At 40.3% G+C, this 22,203-nt stretch overlaps 1 protein-coding gene across 2 annotated transcripts in view; it reads right to left on the bottom strand.

Moving 5' to 3' along the window:
• Window positions 1-15,140, bottom strand: part of DWF5 (Ergosterol biosynthesis ERG4/ERG24 family) — a 38,536-nt gene extending 23,396 nt beyond the window's left edge. The window contains exons 1-6 of one of the 2 annotated variants that reach the window (XM_010278938.3): window positions 14,556-15,140; window positions 13,759-13,981; window positions 13,062-13,117; window positions 3,470-3,572; window positions 3,299-3,364; window positions 863-976 (exon numbers count right to left, since the gene is read on the bottom strand). In XM_010278938.3, coding sequence (XP_010277240.1) covers window positions 863-976; window positions 3,299-3,364; window positions 3,470-3,572; window positions 13,062-13,117; window positions 13,759-13,981; window positions 14,556-14,647 — 654 coding nt within the window. In that variant the 5' untranslated portion in view covers window positions 14,648-15,140. The remainder of the gene's footprint in view (window positions 1-862; window positions 977-3,298; window positions 3,365-3,469; window positions 3,573-13,061; window positions 13,118-13,758; window positions 13,982-14,555) is intronic. The other variant, XM_088893279.1, reaches the window with a different exon arrangement.
• Window positions 15,141-22,203: the final 7,063 nt, after the last annotated feature.

The raw sequence follows: 22,203 nt of genomic DNA on the forward strand, positions 1-22,203 counted from the left end.
AGAAATTCCATTAAAATAGAAAAGGAAAATACAATCTGATTGGGTGTCAAGGTAAACCCTACCATTCAATCACTAAGAAAACAGGTTTACACTACAGACCTCATTCCATTTTATCAAGAATGAGGAACACCACCCCCTATTTTATTGAAAAACACATAAAAAGCATATTTGGTGGAGATGCATGCTGATTGGGTGTTTAAAGTTCCTTGACTTTATTTTTATAATATTTACATTGTAACATGTATGACATCTCAGAAAAGCTGTCAACGTTTTCAAATTTTGGTAATTCAAGAAATATCATTTTGATGATTCAAGACCCCCCCCCCCCTCACAAATCCCAAGACATAATCCTTGCATTAACACTTCTTCAAAAAACATTTTTTGGTGGCAAGCAGATGAAGCAGGACACTTGTGATATGCATCAGTGTCAAACACTCACTAAACGGTACAGTTCCTATTACTTACCAACTCATAAGATAATTTCCATTTAGTCACTGAAGTAATAATTTGTGGTATTTACTACCAAAAAAATTGTGGTATTAGACACTAGGATAGTATCTAATATCTATCATGCATTATTTATCAAAAAAAAACATCTATCATGCATCCATTGAAAAGAGTAAAAAAAGTTTAGTTTATATGTTTCACTACCTAAAAGCACTCAATAAGATAACAACAAGCCATTATATATAGTATATGTTAATTTATGTTGTACAAAAAAATAGAAAGGAATAAATGTACACATAGGAGTAACCAAGAAGACAACAAAATCTAGCAGAATGTTTTAATCCAACATGGTAATGCCACTATTTAGAGGATCCACACAAAATAGATTAGATACTTGCACTCTAGAGCAACTAACCTGCTTGATGCAATATGTCACAGCAAGAACTGCCCAGGACATCATGCCAAATCTGCAGTTGGTAAAAACCTTTATATCAAAGTCTTTACCTATTCGAGGATACAACTCCATTCCCTGCATGAACAAGTAAATGATGTAAGATGTTATTATCTTTTGATTGGTGTTGTACTGTTATACAAGAGATCATGTGCTTCATCCTTGTAACCCAAATGAAATTTTCTCATCATAGGCAAGTTTTCAAAGAAGAATAAAGCAAAAATACTCTGGAGCTGTATTCCTTTAGCTATCTGCCAGCACATTTGGAGAGAGAAACAAAACAAACAAAACATTATTTGAAGATAGGAAGCAGCATTGAAAAACTATGTGCTGATATAAGGAATATGATTGTCTATTAGGTTCTGTTGTTTCCAGAATTTTCAGGTTTTGATAGAGATGCATTTGGTTCAAGATTTTGGGATACTTTGGAGCTGTTTCAGACAGTGTTTTCTTATGTATATTTGTAGTTCAGTTTTCAGTTAGTTGTAGTCCATTCTGTCATTTCTCATCTTCATGAACTTATTTTGACTTGGGATGCTAACTAATGGACCCTATTTGCAATTATACTCTCTTCTTTCAAGTACGGAAACTTCTTTTATTTACTATCAAATAAACTTAAAAGGAATATGCAATTGATGCAAGAGAAATACATGCCATTAGATTCTTCTATATTCAGACAGGAGTAACTCATTATCAGCATGCAATATAAACTAGAAAAACATCTTGCACAAATGCAGTATTTTTTTTTGATAAGTTAGACCACTGCAGTATTCAACCAATCTTTTTGTATATCTTTATTTTGAGGTTTTGAGGGGTCCTCTACCTCCTATAATACAATGACTTGTGTGTGTGTGTGTGTGTATCTATCTATCTATCTTCAGTTCACCCCATGTCCCTTTTGGTCTGCCCCAAGCTCTTCTAGACCCTTCAAATTGCAACAGATGACTTCTTCTCACTGGTGCTGTAGATTATCTTCCCTGCTCATGACAAAACCATCTTAGTCTACTTTCCTTCATTTTATCACTCACTGGCACTACTCTCCTAGGTTCCCACTATGTTCATTTGAATCATTCCTAATTTTCCTAGTCATCCATCATAAAATTCACATTTCATCTACATTCATTTTTGGAAATGATGTTTCTTCACTGCTTAATATTCTTCTCCATACAATATCGTTGACTTTATTTTTTTCTCTAAATGACAGAAAATATTTCTTTTTTGAGAATGAGGGAGAGACGTATTTTGCATAAACACCTTTCTTTTAAATCATGTAAAATACCAACAACCTACTTTTAAGAAATAATCTATTGCACCTCAACCAAACATAAAATAAACAAAAAAATGAAAACATATTATATGTTTTCTTTTTCTCTGGTGGGGTATTAGCTAGCTTCAAATATGTAACCTCATGATGAAGATGTAACAAATCAACCAATGTGCTAAAGACGTATGTCAACGAGAAATAGAGCTGCAATTATCTGGACAGTTTGAGAAGAAAGAAATGTAAGAATCTTTAAGGAGTAGGAAAAAAGTATGGAGGCACTAATTGAGTATATCACAGCTAGGGTGGAATATTGGATTAAGTCATTGGACATCTTCCATCTTTTTCAACAGATGATATTGTTAGGAAATGGGAGCAGGTGGTTGGAACTTCATCAAAAAGGATTATGATTCATAGAAGTTGGACACCACCGGAGAGGGCTTCATAAAGCTTAGCTTTGATGGCAGCAACCTTGGGAATCCAGGCCTTCAGGGATGGGAGGAATCTTTAGAGATGAAGAAGGTCATGTTATTGTGGTGTTCTCCGGTCTGATTGGAGTGGAGGTTCTATAAGGGCAAAGCTTATGGCTGTAATTTATGGAGCACAGTGAGCAAAGGATCTGAGCTTGAGTAAACCAATCATTGAACACAACTCAAAGGCAGTAATTGGGTGGCTGCTGAACAATGAAAGAACTTGTGATCATATAGAAATGAGCACAAGAAACTCAGGAGGCTGATTAGAAATATTCGAATGAAAGTTCAATGGGTTCAAAGATCAGCTAAATGCCTGATGCATTAGCTAAACAAGGGCCAATTAGGAATTAGTTTTTTGGGGTTCAATTGTAAACTTAATCTGAAAAGATAGTGACTATACTCTCCAAACTCTAAAATGTATGGAACTTTGTACATTTTGTTGTTTATATTAATAAAAGGAATTGTTATTCATCAAAAAAAAAAAAATCAACCAGTGAGCTACAGGTTAAATACCTAAAGCAATGTCTGTTGCTGATCCAGAAATAGTATGATATAGCAAAGACACCCTTAGAAAAAGGGATAAAAGTTGCAAAGAAGTAGAAATGTATGCAATGAATATCAACAGAACACAGCAAGTTCAAATCATCAACAGCTCAAAACACATACCCAGTAGAAATCAATTATCAAGTTTCCTGAAGACCCAGAATCAGTAGACGATGGTGCCAAATGACCCTTGTAAATATAAATTCATTAATTAGAAAGGTAATGAAGTAGGACAAATAATTGAACCAAAACTGAAGCATTTGCATGGTAGTCAGTACAACAACAAATCCTCACCTTTATGTATAAAAAGATGCAAAAGATGAAGCTTCCAAATATTAGTGCTGAAAATATTTCTCCCAAATGATCATAGACAATCGCAGGATTGAATATGCCAAACCTGAAGATAAACATAGTGAGTATCTATAATCTGCAACCAATACTAAGTGGTATTTAGTAGAATACAAAATCAAAAATAGAGTATAAACTAATCTACTCTTGGTATTTTTTATAATAAATAAATAAATAAGATAGTTCATTAATATTGTAGAAAAGATAAAAAATAAGTACAGCCAGGAGGTGATGAGAGATCACCCAGCAAAAAAGCAAAATCAAACAAATACATATTCATTTCAGCCCATCTCCAATTCTAAGGCTGACCAAAAGCCTCCCCCAAAAGTTTCTTTGTTAACTCCCGCAAATTCTGATAAAATCAAAATCCAATCCAAAATCCTCTTCTTAACAATTGAACAGAATTAATCCTTGCACCTGGACTGGTCATAAAAAAATTCTTCCATTCCTCTCTTTCTGGACCTCCCAACAAACTGCAAAAGGAACACAACTCCACATAATAGTTTTGAATCCTACCCTTGCAAAACAGGCCATGATGCAAAAGTTTCTTTTGGAAACCTTCATGCCCACATATCAACTCTGAATAAACTGAAGAAATAACTCCAAATGAACCTTGTAAAGCAACAATCAAAACAAAGATCAAGCACATCCTCCTCAGCATCCATGCACAAATAGCATCTGCCTGCCATCTGAAGCCCTTTGCCTTTGATGTGATCTTGAGCGAATATCCCAACCAGCTCTTCACCTAGTTGTACCTTTACTTTTCTTTAATGAAATTTCTCTTACCATAATATATATATATATATATATATATATATTCTTAAAAGTAAGGTCAGTCATCATGTAAACACGTACTGTAACTGGACTGTGCATTTGGTGAAAACATTGGGGCTGTTCAATGGCAGGGCTGTACTGCAACTGATGACATCATCCGTGGGTGGCACTAGGTGGCTACTTCTTCCACTTCAAGGACTACAGCATCCTCCTAATGAGAACCTCCTCCAGTACATTCATTCAAGTTAAACTTTGATGGATGCAGTAGAGTTACCAGAGCCTATCAGGGATAAGAGGAGTATCTAAAGACCAAGAGAGACATTATGGAACTTTTTTTCTGGACCAGTAGGCCAAGGGAGTTCAATTAGAGCAAAACCATACAGTTCCACAAGGATTGCGGCTAGAAAAAGTGATGAACTATAACTTTTTGATTGAGGGAGACTCAAGTGGTGGTGGAATGGATTCAAAACGAGGGCAAGGCCCCCTTTCAGTATAGGAAGTATATGAAAGAGATATAGAAACTCGAAAGGAATAGCAGCATCTCTTCAACAAGGGCATGCAGATCAGACAATGGTTTCGCAGAAACTTTGCAAAACAAGGTGTGTTTTGGGGTGTGGGTGAAGATATTGATGTATGTAGACGCTAATTGGCCATCCCAAACTCAAAGATGATGCAATATTGTTCATAAACTATTTCTTACATTAATAAAAATTGTTCAGTATATACCGTATTTCTGGAAGGTCACGCAACCTCAGATAAACAGTCGAAATAAACACCAGTAAAAACATAAACAATAAAAATATATATGTGATAAAGAAGCTCCATTTTCTGGAAGCTACATGTGTCAGACACCATCTCTTGCTCATTAGAAACTAGATGCAAAAGCTTCTTCAGTAGAAAATTCTGCTTTATCTCTTCTTGAGTCACCATGCCAAGCACCCTATATTAGAATTGAACACTACACACCCTCGTTAAATAGAAAAACAGAATGAGGATGACATTCCAGAATGACTGAAATATTAGCAGTTAAGTTTTAATACAAGTAGAATACTAAATGAGCAAAGAATCAGTGTTGCACAGTTATTACATAGAGAACACATTGAAGAATAAAATGTTCATGGAGAAAGTGGCAATATAAGCAAGAGTGACTGCCTAATGAGTAGAACCAGTGTAACACAGTTAATTCAGTGTTTTAAAAGTGTTACAGGGTTTATTCAGTGCTTTAAAAGCACAAAGGGCATTTTGCCCCCAAGACACAAGGTGCAAGGTGAAGCATTCACCTTTTTCAAGCAAGGTGCAAAATTTTAAAAATAAATCAAAAAATATGTAAATTTTGCAAAAAAAGAAAAATAAATTAAGAAAACATTAAAAATAATATAAATTAAAAATACAAACTTTAAATTTAAGTTAAATATTTTAAAAAGCTTATCAATTCAAATAAAAATACATAACCATAATATATAAAACATATTCAAAGTGAAAATACAAGCAATAAAATCAAATATAGCATATAAAACATATCCAAGCATGTCAAACTTTCCATTTCTTTATTTCTTTCCTAATTGAACTATTCCAAATAGATAATATGATGTTAAACATATTTCTTTCCTAACTCTACAAGCCACATTTGCACCAAGCCCTCAGCAGTTGGCCCAGCTTCCGTGCTTCAAGACAAAAAATGCGCAAGAATTAACAAAATCACACACCTGAGCTGAGGCATAGGGATGGACATGAATAGAGCTTTTCATGAGCTATTCGAGCTCAGGTCGTGAAAAGCTCGATTCAGATTGATCTAAACTGAGCTTCGAGTTGAGCTATGTATGTATATATACACATATAAAAAAATAATAAATATAAAAATATTATACATATACAAAATAATATATATAGAAATATATGAATTAAAAATAAAAATGTTATATATATAATATTCTTATTTTTTATATGTATAATGATAACTAGTTTTTATAATTCTTAATTTTTTATTTGTAAAATAAAAAATAATTTTTTATACGTATAACATTTTATTTTTATAGGAAGTTTGGCTCACAATCGAGCTCAAGCTGAGCCAAGCTCAAACTTACAAGCTTTTGAGTTGAGTAGAATTCAAGTTCAAGTCTCTAGCTCGAATCAAGCTTGAGCTTGAGCCTCATAGTTTTTTGGCAAGCCAGGCTCGAATAGCTAGATATTCAGCTCAGGTCAACTCGAGTCCACCCCTATTGAGGCATAGAGCACACTAGGTGCACACTTGTTCAAAGGCGCTGCACCTGGGCCTACGCAAGGCACATACCCCAAAATGCACCTTGCCTATGCACCTAGGCACACCTAAGGCATGCAATCACTGGGTTGATTTGATGACCAACAAACCTAAACATCAATTACTACAATAACAAATATCAAACTCATCAATGAAAATTGGGGAGAAAAGAATAAGGGCAAAGGAAAAGGAAAAAAGAATAGATAATTAATACACACCAACTGTAGTTCTATATAACCAAGCACATATACTAATTATTGTTCTAATATCAAGTCCTGTCAGATGAACTAACAGCAAAAACAAAACCTATAGTGCAAATCCTTAATATATCATCTCATAGAATCAAAGCATTTCCTGAGATATGAATATGGGTAAAGCACGATGCTTTTCAAAGGGAGTTACCTTGTGCTGCGACTTGATGCTATTGGCATGCTAAGCAAATTCTTTTCCTTTTTATACCCCATCTATGTCTGTCAATGTTAGTTTGTCCACTTAAATCTTTCCAAAGGGGAGAAGTCTATGGATTTCTGGAACATGTTTGGGAGCTTTTCAGGAGAAATTGATTCATCAGGCTCAATGGTAAAGGATCCTTGGAAAGCTTCCCATTTTGGTGGTTTACTGCATTGTAAGGGATTCCTAGTAGTGCTACAATTCAGCTTGCTTCAGGGATTCATTGTTTTCTTTTAGTGTTCTGTCTAATTACATAGGGAAGGGGAGTGAGAGAGAGAGAGAGAGGACAGAGAGGAAAAGGTAGCAAATCTAGAAGGAGAGAAGGAATCTATGTGGAGAGGAAGAAGTTACTGCAGGGGTTGGAGGTGGGTAATAAAATTAAGGCCGGTGCAATTTTTCTTTATGTGAAGAACACTGATGTGGTCCCCACAGTGTTGTATGGCAGCAATATTTCTGTTAGATATGACAGCGTTAGTTGGTAGTTATTTCAGCTTTATTATTAGTTATTTCTTATTCTATTTTCCATGTAAGCAATAAGGGCAATTCAGCCCTTTTACAGTTAGACAATAGTTATTAATACTAAGAGAGGGTCGGCAGAAATTATGACCTATTCTCTCTTTCCTGAAACTCTCTTCGTGTACTTCTCTTCCTCTCTTCTCTTCTTCTTATCTTCAATTTTTCATCTTTTTTTCTTTTTAATTCAAGACTGATTGTAGTCTAGATCGACTACTTGGTATTAAAGCCGACCTAGGAACTCTTATGCTAGTCTGATTAGGCCGACTGCATGAGAACCACCTAGGTTTGGAAGTTTTTCAACAAGGAAGGAGGATCGGCTGATCTTTGGAGGTTATTGGTAGTGTGCGGCTGCTACTAAACAGATTGTAGAAGTCTGGGAGAGTTCCAGTAATCAGGAAGAATCAGAAGAAGCTTTGGATCCTCAAGATTAGGGTTTTGCATCAACCAGAAGGTGGCAGCCAGAGATTTTTTCAAAAAGTAAGCTTTTTCTTGTGATTCTATTCAGAAAAGATAATCTTGGTTTAGTCTGAGAGGTGCGGCTTCAGAATCTTTGTGTTTTCTTTAGGGTTTTGAGAGAAAACCCTAAAATTCAGAACTGTTATTTGTTTCAGATCAGAATTTGGACTGGTTTCATTCAGAATTCTGTTTTTTGTGTTCTTTGGAAGAACTAGACCAGTTGTTATAAGTTGTTTGGGTGTTGTTTCTCCTATTACAGTAATTAAAAAAGTTTTTTTTATTAATTCTTGATCAAGAATGGAGTTCAGGAGTCAAGGAGAAGGTGTTTTTGGGACTAGCAATTCTGGTAACATGTTTGAAAATACCTTTCAGATTACAACAGTTAAGTTTGATGGATCAAACTACCTAGAATGGGCTCAATCGTCCATGATGGCCATTGGGGGTAGGGGAAAACTGAGCTACTTGTTGGGAGATGTGAAAGAACCAACTAAGGAAGACCAAACCTATACCAAATGGGTTCAAGAGAACTATTTGGTTATGACATGGCTGTGCAACTCTATGCATCCACATATCAGCCGGAACTATTTGTGGGCGAAAACAGCTAAGGAAATCTGGGATGTCATGAAAGAGACCTACTCCCAACCCCTTATTGTTGCTAGGGCTTATGAACTGAAATATGAGGTTAACAACCTTAAGCAAGGGGAGAAACCAGTCTCGGTTTACTTCTCTACACTAAAATCTTTGTGGCATGAAATTGACCACCTAGAAACACTTGAGTGGGAAAGCCAGAAGGATGCACAAACTCATAGAAAGCAGGTTGAGACTAATAGGGTTTTTGAGTTCCTAGCTGGTCTGAATCCTGAATACGATATTGTGAGACAGCAACTACTGACAAGAGACAGTATGACCCTATCGCAAGCCTACTCCTTAGTGCACAGTGAAGAGACTAGGAGAAAGGTTATGTTGCAGCATCAGCCCTTCCCACCAGCCTTGGCAGCAGTCAAACCTAAGTCCGGGGGTGATATGGAGAGGAATATAAAGAAGGAAAATAAGCAGGATCTAGTAATGTGAACATTGCAAGAAACCCAAGCATACTAAAGGCACCTATTGGAAACTGCACCCTCATTTAGTCCCAGCAAAACTCATGAACAAAAGGGGTAATGCTAATATGGCTATTAATACTGATTGTGCCTCTTCATCGGGCACAAAAGGCACCCCTAGACACCCTAGCTGCTGTCCGGGCTGCCCTGACTCAGTTGGAAAAGGAAGTTGGCAATTCAGCTCAATCATCTCAGCCACCATCAGCTCCCACATCAGCTTTTGCTTATTCAGGTACTTGGGCCTTAGCTTATCATGCTTCAGCTCCAGGTAACACTGAACATTGTTGGGTAATAGACTCAGGTGCATCTAACCATATGACTAGCTTGCCATCACTGTTCACTACCTATCACTTATCTTCAGTTCTGCATGTTCCTAAGCTTAATACTAATTTGCTTTCAGTCAGTAGCATTACAAAACATCAGAATTGTTCAGTAACCTTTTTCCCTGGCCGATGTGTTTTTCAGGACTTTGAGACAAGGAAGGTGATTGGGACTGGCCGTGAGACGAAGGGGATCTATCTGCTTGGAGAGAGTTCACATTGGGAAGATAATGAAGATATGAAGTCTTTTGTTTCTCAATCTGTTAGTCAAGTTATGCTTTGGCATAATCAGTTGGGTCATTTATCTTTTCGGTCTTTTAAGAGTTTGTTTCCTAATTTATTTGAGTTTGTTCAGATGTCCAATTTGATATGTGAGAGTTGTGAGCTTGCAAAGCATTGTAGAACATCTTATTCATTGAGTAAAAAAAGAAGTAATAATCCTTTTGATATTGTGCATACCGATGTTTGGGGTCCTTATCACATCACTGCTATGGGGGTACAGATATTTCTTGTTGTTTATTGATGACTATACCCGGTTTTCTTGGGTTTACCCTATGCGTTCTCGAGATGAGGTTCCTACTTTGACCCGGATCTTTCATCAGATGATTTTAACCCAATTTGGGGTCAAAATCAAAATCTTCAGATCCGATAATGCGAAATAATACTTTGCCAACCAATTAGCCTCCTATTTGCTTGACCATGGGATTATCCACCAAAGTACTTGCCCTCACACACCACAGCAGAATGGGGTTGCTGAGAGGAAGAATAGGCATTGGAGGTGGCCAGAAACATCATGTTTAACTCCAATGTGTCTATTCGTTTCTAGGGAGATGCTATTCTTACAGCAGTGTATCTCATTAACCAAGTTCCTTCACGGTTTCTTGACATGAAGCCTCCATTTACCCTCCTATACCCTGATAAAGACTTGTTTGTTATTTCCCTTAAAACCTTTGGTTGTACTTTCTTTGTTCAGATTCTTGGACCTCATCGTTCCAAATTTGATCCTAAGGCCTCCAAATGTATTCCTCTCGGTTATGCACAAACTCAAAAGGGATATTGCTGCTATGAACCCACTTCTAAGAAAAGATTTGTCTCTATGGATGTTACTTTCTTCAAGGATGCACCCTATTATCCTAGGGTTTCTCCTAAAGGGGAGAGTAGTGAGTGTGGGGTTAACTCATCAGAAGTTCCTTTACCTGTTCCATTGAGTGATGAGGGATGTAATGGGGAGAGGTGTCAGAGGTGCCGGGATTTGAGAATCTATCACAGACAGTGGAGGTAGGTTGATTTCAGTCATCAGCAATCCAGGCCAGCCCCAGTTCCTTCTGCGGATTCAAATCCAGGTACTACAGTTCCTTTATCGGATCTGGGTTCCACTGAGATACTTTCCACTGTTGAGCCCTTACTTCCTTTGGATGACCTTGACCTCCCCATTACAGTCCGTAAAGGCAAACGACGTTACACCACATCCACAACCCACTGCATTTCCCAATTCTTGTCCTATGATCACTTGTCCCCCTCTTACTGGTCCTTCCTCACATCTATTGCTGATATTCCTATCCCCAGAGAGGCCTTGTCAGTTCCTGAGTGGAAAGATGCAATGAAGGTTGAAATGGATGCTCTTCTGAGGAATAATACTTGGGAGCTAGTTGACCAGCCTAAAGGGAAGAAACCGGTTGGATGTAGATGGGTATTTACTGTGAAACATAATGCTGATGGTTCCATTGAAAGGTATAAAGCTCGGTTAGTTGCAAAGGGATTTACTCAGACTTATGGTATAGACTACTTGAAGACTTTTGCTCCAGTAGCAAAGATGACCACTATTAGAGTTTTATTGCCCCTTGCAGCCAGTTACTCTTGGCCCTTGTTCCAGATGGATGTCAAAAATGTTTTTCTCAATGGAGACTTGCAGGAAGAAGTCTACATGCAGTTGCCTCCTGGATTTTATGATGCAGACACAGGAAAGAAGGTTTGCCGGTTGAATAAAGCTTTGTATGGACTAAAATAGTCCCCCAGAGCTTGGTTTGATAGATTCAGACAAGCCCTTGAAAGGTTCAGCTATGTACAGGCCCAGTTAAACCATACATTGTTCATTAAGAGAGTGGACTCTTCCTTGACCTTGCTTGCTGTATACGTGGATGATATTGTAGTGACAAGGAATGATAATGGTGAGATTGAGTCTCTCAAACAACTCCTTCATCAAGAATTTGAGGTGAAAGATCTGGGAGTCTCCCAAAGAAAGTATGTTCTAGATTTGTTGGAAGAAACTACAAAGTTAGGTGTTAAGCCTACAGATACACCTATTGAACAGAATTACAAGATTAGTGCAAAGGGTGAAGAGCTACTTGAAGATAAAGCTATGTTCCAGCAGTTAGTTGGAAAACTCCTCTATCTTTGTCTCACACGACCAGACATCAGTTATGCGATCAACGTTGTCAGTCAGTATATGCACTCTCCTAGGACTACTCACTTACTTGCAGTTGAGAGGATATTAGCATATTTAAGGAGGTGCCCAGGTAGAGGTATACTATTCAAGAATAATAATCACATGAAGATAGAGGTTTATATAGATGCTGACTGAGCCAGGAGTATTGATGATAGAAGGTCTACCTCTGGATATTGTGCTTTTGTAGGAGGTAACCCGACCTCCTGGAGGAGTAAGAAGCAAAATGTTGTTTCTCGTTCTAGTGCAGAAGCTAAATACATGTTCATGGCTAATGGTGTGGTGAAATACTATAGTTGAAATCACTATTTGAGGAGTTGGGTATTACTTATGAGAAGCCCTTAATATTGTATTGTGATAATTAGGCTGCTATTAATATAGCTCATAATCCGGTACAGCGTGACAGAACTAAGCATATTGAAGCAGACCGACATTTTGTCAAAGAAAGTCTTTCAGGTTGCATGGGAAGGTTTATTCTTGTGCTGCTCATGCCTCCCCTTTTAGATTCATCCTGTACACATGTTTTTTCTTATATTAATATGCAGCATCTCTATCAATCAAAAACAAAAGGATCCTAGAGAATTTTTCTTTGTGGTTACTTTTTTGCCCAATTGGTGTTTCTCTGTCTTTCCATACACTTGGCTCTATCAGAAGACAAAAGCACAGTGTAGAATCTTCAAGAAACTTGAGTCAAGTCCCATGTCCAATATTCCAGTTTGGAAACCTTTATAATATTAACTACTTGATCTCTTAATTTGATAAACAAACAAGCAATAAACAGAGCTTACTGCATCAGATTCAGATCAATCATCATCTATCTTTTGCCAAAGCAGATTTATATTCATCCCCAATCCATATAGATTTTTAAATAACTTTGAAAGAAAGTATAGATGTAGTATCAAAATGTCTTATGAGAATTTAGAAAACATATAGATAAAAACGGTATCAGGGTGCAGATTCCCCAAGTATGATGCATGAAAGGCACCCAACTCCTTAACAATGTAAAACACCTCAAATTTATGGGGAAGCACTTATCACCAACTTGAAGGGGATAGAAAGGCTAGGGAGAAGATCAAAAAGGACATGGGTTGAAGTAAAGTAGCAAACAAAGACCTAAGCACTCATAATTTAACAATGAATATGGCACTAAAAAGAACAGAATGGCAAAACAGGATTCATGTAGCTGACCCCATATAGTTGGGATAAGACTGAGCTGACTTACCACCAAAGGCCGAGGTATGTAATCAATGTTACTGCATATGCTGCCAAGCCATTTGCCTACATTAAGAAGAAAAGCATAAATCTCATGTACCAGTGTAATCTCAAAGTTGAGACGAGAAAGACCTTTAATTTAGCAATGCCTTAGACTGATTAAAATAAATAGAAAGGAACATGAAAAGAAAAACAAAAGGAAATAAAAAGAAAATGTATTCCAGTTTTTGAAGTATTTTGATCAGCATTCTCATTAATAACCAAATTCTCTGTTAGAACTCACATAAATCTCAATAAGCTGAAGTTATAAATTCAATACTATCAGAATTGTCCATAGAAAATGCAATTACAGTTCCAATTAGGAAAAAAAACAAGTACATGCAGAAAAATGCTTCGTAATGAATCACTGATTAAAAAGTTAATGAAGAAGAAAACCTTCTCAGATAATCAGGAATCACGTCAAAAACTATCACTTGGTTTACAGCTATAGAATCACAGACTGGTAAAACAATAAACAGTTATATACAATTGGGGAGCAATTAATACCTTGTAGATTTAGAGGAGACATTGTGGACATCTTTGGATTTAGACACCGTACTGGATTCAATTGTATTCAATTTTTCTTGTTTTGGTGAAAACTCTTCACCTAGTTGGTTGCACTTGTACTGGATTAAAATTTCTGTTTTACTATCAGAAAAAATCACTACCTTGTAGACAGGTCGATTCCCCGCAGGTGAAATGGGGCCCTCAACTCTTTTCCCAGGTAGAAAGAGCTGAAGCACAGCTTCAAACACTGCAAAGCATGCAATGATCTTCCAAGCAATAGCAGTCGGTTTTGGCCAAGTGTTCTTGAAACCCTGAAAACCATGTTGCTTAAAGTAATCCCAAGTCTGAGAAACAGACCCATCAGCATGGACCATCGTATACCATCTGCATTTTAGAAAATAGCAACAAAATTCCGTAGTTTAGTTTCAAACAAATACCGTTAAGCTTAAAAGTTCAGTGTTAGATTAGCTCAAAACACGAGTAACATTTCAGTTAGGATCCATCCCTTCAGCTATTTTCTCGCATAAATTCTAACTGATTCGATCCTAGTAAAAATAATACATAGAACTTAAAGTAAAAGTGGCAATTCCATGTATCTTCGTCTCAAAATCAACCAAAAACGATTGCAGAAAAATGTTCACTGTTTTAACTCGATGAAACAATACAGTAAGTACTAAGGAAAGTTTGAACTATAACGAATAAAAGTTGCAAGTATCAACAGTTTGTTTTCTTCTTCACAAAGAAATCAAAATTGCAGAGATCTAAGTGACAAGTAAAGAACGAGAGAGAGCAAAGCCATCCAGGTCATGAAATAAGCAAAGATATGCCTCAAAATTCAAACAAATCGACGTCATTTGGGAAAAAAAAAAAACACTAAAGGAAACCAGTGACGTAAACCAATCAATGATGTTAGAGAGAAAGAAACTGGATGTACAGAAAATGAGAGTGAGACACTTACAGAAGAATAACGAAAGGAGGACATAAGGTGAGAAGAGAAAGCATGGAAACATAAGTGATCAATGGTGAATGAACAGTCTTCGATTCCCCCATTTTGTCTGATCGCTCTCTCTCTCTCTCTCTTGCTCTCGCACTGAACTTGACGAACTGGACAGAGTGAAGCAGCAAGACTGTATTGCAAATTTAGGACCCTTTTACTTGTCTGCAATTAGGTCAAGCACCATTGAAGTCCATCACGTCCTGATTGGCCGATTCTCGTGGCATGTGAATCCAATCAGAACAATCACAAAATATCTGTCAAAGTCGTGCGTGGAATACGACCAGCACCAGCGGACTTTTCCACCTCAATCCAGAGTCCGGATCTCTACTTACACCAACCTCACAGTCACAACACATCTTTATCCGCACATCGGGAAGAACAAATTGAAACGGGTTTTCAACAAGCAGATCACATCAGCGCCTCACATGCACATCGCAGCGCGCATTAAGGAGACCGGATCTACTCGTCACGCAAGGCGCCTCACACGCACATCCTACTCATGTGTGACGAGCAGATCCCGTTCCCGCATTAAGATTTCACACCCCTACTTGCTCCTAATCACTATCTTACAGTTTTGAAATCTAGGGCAAGTTTGTTTCCTCTTAATTCTTATTTCTTAAGATAAATCTTTTTATTTAAAAAAAAATGGTTATTCATTTCCTCTTATCTCTTAGGCTATGTTTGGTTTGGAGGACTTCTAATTAAACATAACCTTAAAGTGCAATCATATAATTTTTTGTTTTCTAATGATACCCTCAAAAAGAAACAAAAACTCTCATATATAGGTCAAATTGGATATTTGATAATTTTCATAACTAAGAACAACATTCAGAGAGTTTAAAGAAAAGAATTCACCAATACCAATATAACTCTTAATGTAATTATTGCACTTTCAAATATCAGACTTAAGAACAAACGAACAGGCCCCTAATATTCTAACCCCTAGTCTTGTTTCTCCTCTTAATCCTCTCCAACCCTTGCCATTGTAAAATAGTTGTTGTCAATTGTCAGGTAAACACAATCAATGGTGCACCAGCACTAATAGGCTCTTCTAATTTTTCTTGCCATGAATGGTGCTATTCAGTTTTTCCGTTTTTTAGTCTTGTGTCCGTGCTTTGTTGCTACTAAGGTTACTGCCTTCATGCCGCTAGCTGCTGTAACCTATAAGTAAATCCAAGCTCCACACCTCTATCATTTTCTAGTTGGAATCAATATCCGATGCATGAATAGGTATGCACTTCATATTTTCATTTTGCAGCTCTTTTATTAGGTTATTCCCCTCGTTGAAGTTGTCTAAATTCTGTTAAATCCTTTGTACTTTATCTTTAACCTATATCAATCTAGCGGACTTAAGAGTTCAGTCTAAAATTTGACTTTGAATTTGTTGGTATTTGCATACCAAATTGTTGCCGCACGAATTAGCAGGGGACAACAAGGTAAATTCACTCTCTAAGTTCCGAAGGTAGATCGAAGGCTTTAAGGTCTCGGAAGAGGTAAGCTAAGGCCGAAGACTGTAGGCCAAGGCGAAGTGTTCCCTCCTGAGTACGGTAGAAGCTGAGGACTATAGGTCTTCGTCTCAATGACGAGGTTCCTGGAGATCCAAGGTACTGCAAAACAAGAGGTGTCAGAGGCCTCGGGTGAAGACCCGAGGTGGGAACTCCGATGCTCAAGTTAGTACGAGGTGTAAGATAGGGGGAGGTGTAGACGAGGTCTTGGTGATAGTCCTCGGATGCACTGGGTCCCCGATAATAAATGCTAAGGGAGCAAGTAGGGTTGTTCATAATAATGCCCAACCCAACCAAACCGACCCAACCCGAGTCGGTCGGGTTTTCATCCGTACCGGTCGGTTTCGGGTTGGGCACATACATAAACCGAAATCTCAGATTGGTTTCGGTTTTCTTGCATGAAAACCGAAATCTCAGATTGGTTTCGGTTTTCTTGCATGAAAACCGAAACCAACCTGACATTAACCGAACTAGTATTCTACTAGTTTGGTAGTTCCTACTTCCTAGTTTGAGTAGTTTCCTAATTCCTAATAGTCTTCTACTTTTAGATTTATACTAGAAGGCCCATTAGGCAATTACAATTAGAATTTAATTAGGTGTCCTTTTTTAGTTTTTACCTATATTAGAATTTAGAAGGTTTCTAAATTTTTATTTTATTGATTTACCTACCTAGATTTACCTCGTTTTCTTACTCTAGAAGGCCCATTATTGACACTTGTTTTTACATGAAGAATTTATTGATTTTATTCTTTACCTGAATTAAATTTAGATTTATCTTGGACTCTTGAATATCAAATTATCAACTAATTCAGATTTTATTTGGCTTTGTACAGGAGCAAAATCGAAAATGACCCAAACTGACCCAACCCGACTCAAACCGACCAGGTCGGTTTGGCCTGTCAGTGGGTCGGTTTCGGTTCCCACCTTAGCTAACCCGACCAGATCGGGTCGGTTGGGAAAATCCCAAGAAACCGATCCAACCCGACCCGTGAACACCCCTAGGAGCAAGGTAGGTGTGGAAAGTAAATGAAAGAGTTGTATCAGAATCATGGGTTCTAGCCCCCAGTAAAGGGAGAGTTACCTCTTATTTATACTTGAGCGGATTGGAGGTAGGTGAAGATGAACGCACCAGATGAGGGTTGTGCGAGGTCGGGCGGTAGGCCCTGGCAGGTACGTTTGAACGCCCTGCGGTTGGTTCTGTACGAAGGCAGCAGGGCCTCCCCCTTGCTGTGGTAGGTGTTGTCAGGCGTTAATGGGCTGGGCCTCCCAGCCCATAATGAGTTGGGCCTGGCTAGCCCAAATCATTTGCCCCTCACTCCCGAGGCCGAGGTGAGGCCTTGGCTTCAGCTGGTAATGAAGGTAATAGTCGGGGTAAGGCCTCGGCTTCGGTCATCGGGAGTAGCAGTCACCATGCCTTCAGATTCGTCAACTGGGGGTGTCCTGCAGTGGCATCGCTTTCACTTTGTGTGCGTCATCCCTCGACGGTTCGGAGACACGTGTGGTGCGGATGCCTCGATTTAGCGAAGATGTCCCGTATCACGCACGGTCAGGTCACGTCAGAGGGCCTACTGTGCGGAAGGCGGTCACTCCGGTAGACGCGCATTTGCCGGGTTGAGCGGTCTGCCCGGTGGTTCGCGATGGGCAGGCTTTGTGGTTCGCCCAGTAGGTTGCAACAATAGAGCTTCATGGTCCACCCGGCGTCGTTTCATCTTCCAAGGGCATCCGCTAAAAGGTGCAATAAAACTGGTTCACAGAAGCGGAGGGTTCTTGTGATCATTGGATCTGTGGTGATCTGAACCATTGCTTGGGCGTCATTTCGCCTTACGAGGACGAGCGTCGGGTGGCACATTGTAATTGGATGGTGGAAGTGGAGGTGCCTCAGCCGTCGGATTTAGTGAGATCTAGGCCATCCATTCTCTTTTAAATAGGGGCCTTGGTGGTGACTTTCCCCTTAATTTGGATTTAGACGCCCTTGTTATCGAGTGAACTCAACTCCATAGCTCTTGATCCTTCAGGACTTTCCCAGCTTCTCCACCCTTCAGAACATCTCGTCTTCACCTCCTTAGGTAATCAACTATGTTGTTCTCGAACTCCATCCCTAAATGCCATGAACTCTCGAACACCTTGGGAGGGAGCTCCCTTGAAACCCCTTTTCCTCTATCTTCCCTAGGTTCTTTAGCCGTAGCCCCCCTTCGGCAGGAGGTGGTCATATTAAGGGAAAGGTTAGCCTCAAGGGGCACCGAGGGCTGCCACCAAGGTAATAACTCTCCCCATGAAAGCGCTGCATCGGCGTTGCCAAGAGAGCCCGAAGGGTCTCCTTGCTCCAAGGAGGATGTCATGGAGGTCGTCGCCAGACCAGTGGGAGGGAGTGCTACCCAAAGGGTGGCTGACGCTGGTGTTCCGCGTTCGGAGTTTGAAAGCTCCTTGGATGTAGGCCAGGTCAAATCCCTGGCGAGGAGGTTCTACATACCCCGGTCTTATGACCTTAGGGTCCTCGATGTGGGTGGTAGGTCGTGGACCCCTAAGGAGGGGGAAATCTGTGTCTACCAGCATTTTTTTGAGTTTGGCCTTAGGTTTCCCCTCTCTTCTTCAATCTTCGAGTTACTGGAGTGGTACGGTATAACTATCAGTCAACTTGTGCCCAACGCCCTTAGGACCATCATAGCGATGATAGTATGGGTTCGGCTTAGGGGTGTGGAGTTGACGTTGAGGATGTTTCGTGCCATGTCTTCACCGAGGAAGCATGCTTCCGAGGCCAACATGTATTACTTTCACCCTCAAAGGGGGAAGCAAGTGCATAACCCCTCATCCGTCCATGGGTGGAAGGACAAATTCTTCTACGTCTCCTACCCCGAGGGCTGGCGGTTCAAGTCTGATTGGGGGGAGGCCTGCGTAATCGTCGAGAGATGTCCCCCTCCGCTCCGAGATGAAGAGGTTGCATCTGTAGCTCATTTGCTAGTGATGGGGACATACCAAGCGAAGTCGTTGGTGGAGGAGGAGGTTCCCCTAGTCTTCGTTGGGATTAGCCCTGCCCCTCTCGGTAAAAGAGGTTTTGTGGTTACATAGAATGTCTTCCACGTTTTTGCTTTAGTGTATTGATTGTTTTCTTTTGTTGTTTCGTAGAAGTGCCCATGGATGCCCAGCAGTGCTTGCTCGAGAAGGCCCAGGCGAAGCAGGCCGGGAAGAAAGCCGGAGGGCAGACGCCGAATCGGCCCGGCGACGAGGTTGCCCCCTTGTCCTAGCGAAGGGGGGAAATCCGCAGGTCCCCACTAAGGGGAAACAACCAATGGTGGCACCCCAGGAGGTTACCAATGGGGTGAATAGGCCCACTAATAGGGCTGAGGTGCTGAAGAAGCCCATAGACGGGGCCGAGGAGGGTTGAAAGAGGCCTGCCGTAGATACGCCGAGGGAGGAGCCGCCGCGGAAGGTGGCCAACACGGAGCGATAGGCAGAGGAGGTGGTGCGGATGTCCACGCCTGGGGAGCGCCCATCCGAGCCTTCATCAGTTGCTCCATTAGTACAGGGACTCCCCGAGAGAGCTGAAGGGGCTGAAGGGCCCATTCGACCCACTTCGTGAAGTAGTCCACGGTGAAGACAAAGTACTTCCTGCCCCCCGTCGCTTGTGGGAAAGGGTTGAGGAGGTCCATTCCCCACTTAGCGATAGGGCTGTTCATGGGTCGGGTTGGGTCGGTTTATTGTAATTTTTCCAACCGACCCGACCTGGTCGGGTTACCTGACATAGAAACTGAAACCGATCCAGTGTTAAGCAAAACCGACTTGGTCGGTTTGAGTCGGGTTGGGTCGGTTTGGGTCGGTTTCGGTTCTAAGTTCATCCCTGTGATAAAATCTTGCTAATTTTAAAAACAGTCATAAATTGAACATCATTTCAGCCATCTCCTATGATAAAATTTAAATGAAAAGTTAATCACAAAAGTTGTTCATTAATCACTATTCACTAATCCAAAGTTTCTTGCAACCATTAAAAAACTAGGTGGCCTAACGGGCTTTGGAACTTCATGTTTGAACAAGAAAACCGAAACCGACCCGAATCATCGGTTTTGGAATTTGCACAACCTGAAATCGACTCGTGCTGATCGAAACCCGGCCGACTCGGGTTGGGTCGGTTCGGGTTAATCGGTTTGGTCGGGTTGGCCCTTCTTGTGAACAGCCCCACTTAGCGAAGGGCCAAGGGCGATTGAGGGCTGAGAGAGTTGTTGCGGGCTGATGGCATATGTCGGCATGCCTCTGGCATAGATCACATCTTCGCAAAAGTTCGGCTGCGTATCTCTTTGGTTTTGCTTGTTGTTAATGAGTGTGATCCTTGCTTAATGCTTAGTTTCTTCTATTGATCTTGTTATTTACATTTATATGTGTTGATGTATTCAGCTATGTTTCTCTTCATCTTTTGTATGCTTGATCTCACCCACTATTTGCACACACCATTTGCATTAGATTCTAGTGTCCTATTTCTTATTAGGAGGGGGCCCAGTAGGTGCTAGGCCATTTGGACCACACCGACAACCCACAAACCAGCCACCAACCTAAGAAACCCATTTGTTTGATGGGTGAAAGATTGAAGGATAGCAACCGTGTTGAAACCATTGAGTCTAAGTGTCAAACCTTCCCCTCATGCATCACTGTCCATGTGTCGGCCACCTCTGCCTTCTTTTCTTGTATGCCCCTTGTAAGGCCCATATCAAATAACAACATAAAATAGAAAGCATAGAAAAAATAACAAGTCAAAAGTAAATAAGAAGTCAAAGAGTAAAAAAAAGTAAAAATAAATAAAAATAAAAATAAAAAATAAAAAAGTACATATAATATAAAAGAAAGTTTAAAACAAAAGAAAAGCCAAAAAAGGGGGTAGTAAGGTTTAGTTAAGCATAAGTACATAGACAATTAAAAATAACAACAATAACAACAACAATAATAATAATAATAATAATTGATGAAGGATGATTTGACCCGATCTATTAAATAGCGACACGTGGACACTGACTCGACGTGAGCGACAGCTCCGCATTGCGGCCCGGTACAACTAAGTAACGGGCCCATAAAGCAGCTCGCTACATCATAGCACGCAAAAGGAGGAGCTCGCTACGACGCAAGCTCCGGGTTCCCCAAGCTACCTCCAAAGGGATATTCCAAGGCAACTTTAGCTCACAAGATTAAGAAAAGCAGCTCGCTCGAGCTCCTAAGCAGACAAGTCATCCCGAGGACTAATTCTACTAAGGGTACTCCTGAAGTATTCCGAGCTCGCTACAAAGTAGCTCGCGAATGGGCTGCACGAGCATTCCACAGGAAGCTTCTATCTGACAGGTCGTACCAATTAGACTGTGTCATATCCCTTACTGACGACAAAGTCCCTGTCCTTTCGACAGTCTACGCCCATGTCTCTCAGTAGGCGGAGGCGTGCCTGTCACTTTGGGGACGTGTCACTCGCCCGGGTAAGGAGTACGTCACAACGGCCACCTACGCAGCCTTGGCAGGTAACGGCTATGGCAGGGGGCCCAGTAGCGGTTATGCCCGATCTCACAAGAGCGCCCCTATAAAAGCCCTCAAGGCAGAGGAGAAACTTCTTCTTGAGACCTCTGATCTCTCGAGTATAGTAAAAAAGCGCGACCTACACTCTTAGCTTTCGTTTTTCCCTTTACTTCCAATACACAGTACTAACTTAAGCATTGGAGTATTCCCACTGGGTATTTCCCCGGGAATTTTTCCTTTCATCTTCTCAGGTGCTGTTCGTTGCCAGCAAGGAGCCAGTCAGCAGTCAGCTAGGAGTGTCCGGATTGTGCTACATCATTTGGCGCCGTCTGTGGGAAACGCTTCAAAAGGCCTTTCTCTCTAAACCCTTTCAGTTCCTTCTTCTTCCTTGAAACAATCCAACATTCATGGCTTCCTCTAGCAACGTCGGACGAAGCACGGAAATGGATAACTCCATGGAACAACCCCAGATTCCTACTGTCTGTATCGGATAGTTCACCGTCCCCTTCTCAGCGGACGGAATCCCCAGCTTGAACGTGCCTCTCACAATGGCACCTGTCATCGCCCCACTCCCTGCTACAGTCGGGACGACGTTCACCGAACCTTCGGTCGTGCCCCCA

Source organism: Nelumbo nucifera, chromosome 8, assembly GCF_055504915.1.
Source record: "Nelumbo nucifera cultivar China Antique chromosome 8, China Antique-T2T, whole genome shotgun sequence".
In the NCBI taxonomy this organism is placed as follows: Eukaryota; Viridiplantae; Streptophyta; class Magnoliopsida; order Proteales; family Nelumbonaceae; genus Nelumbo; species Nelumbo nucifera.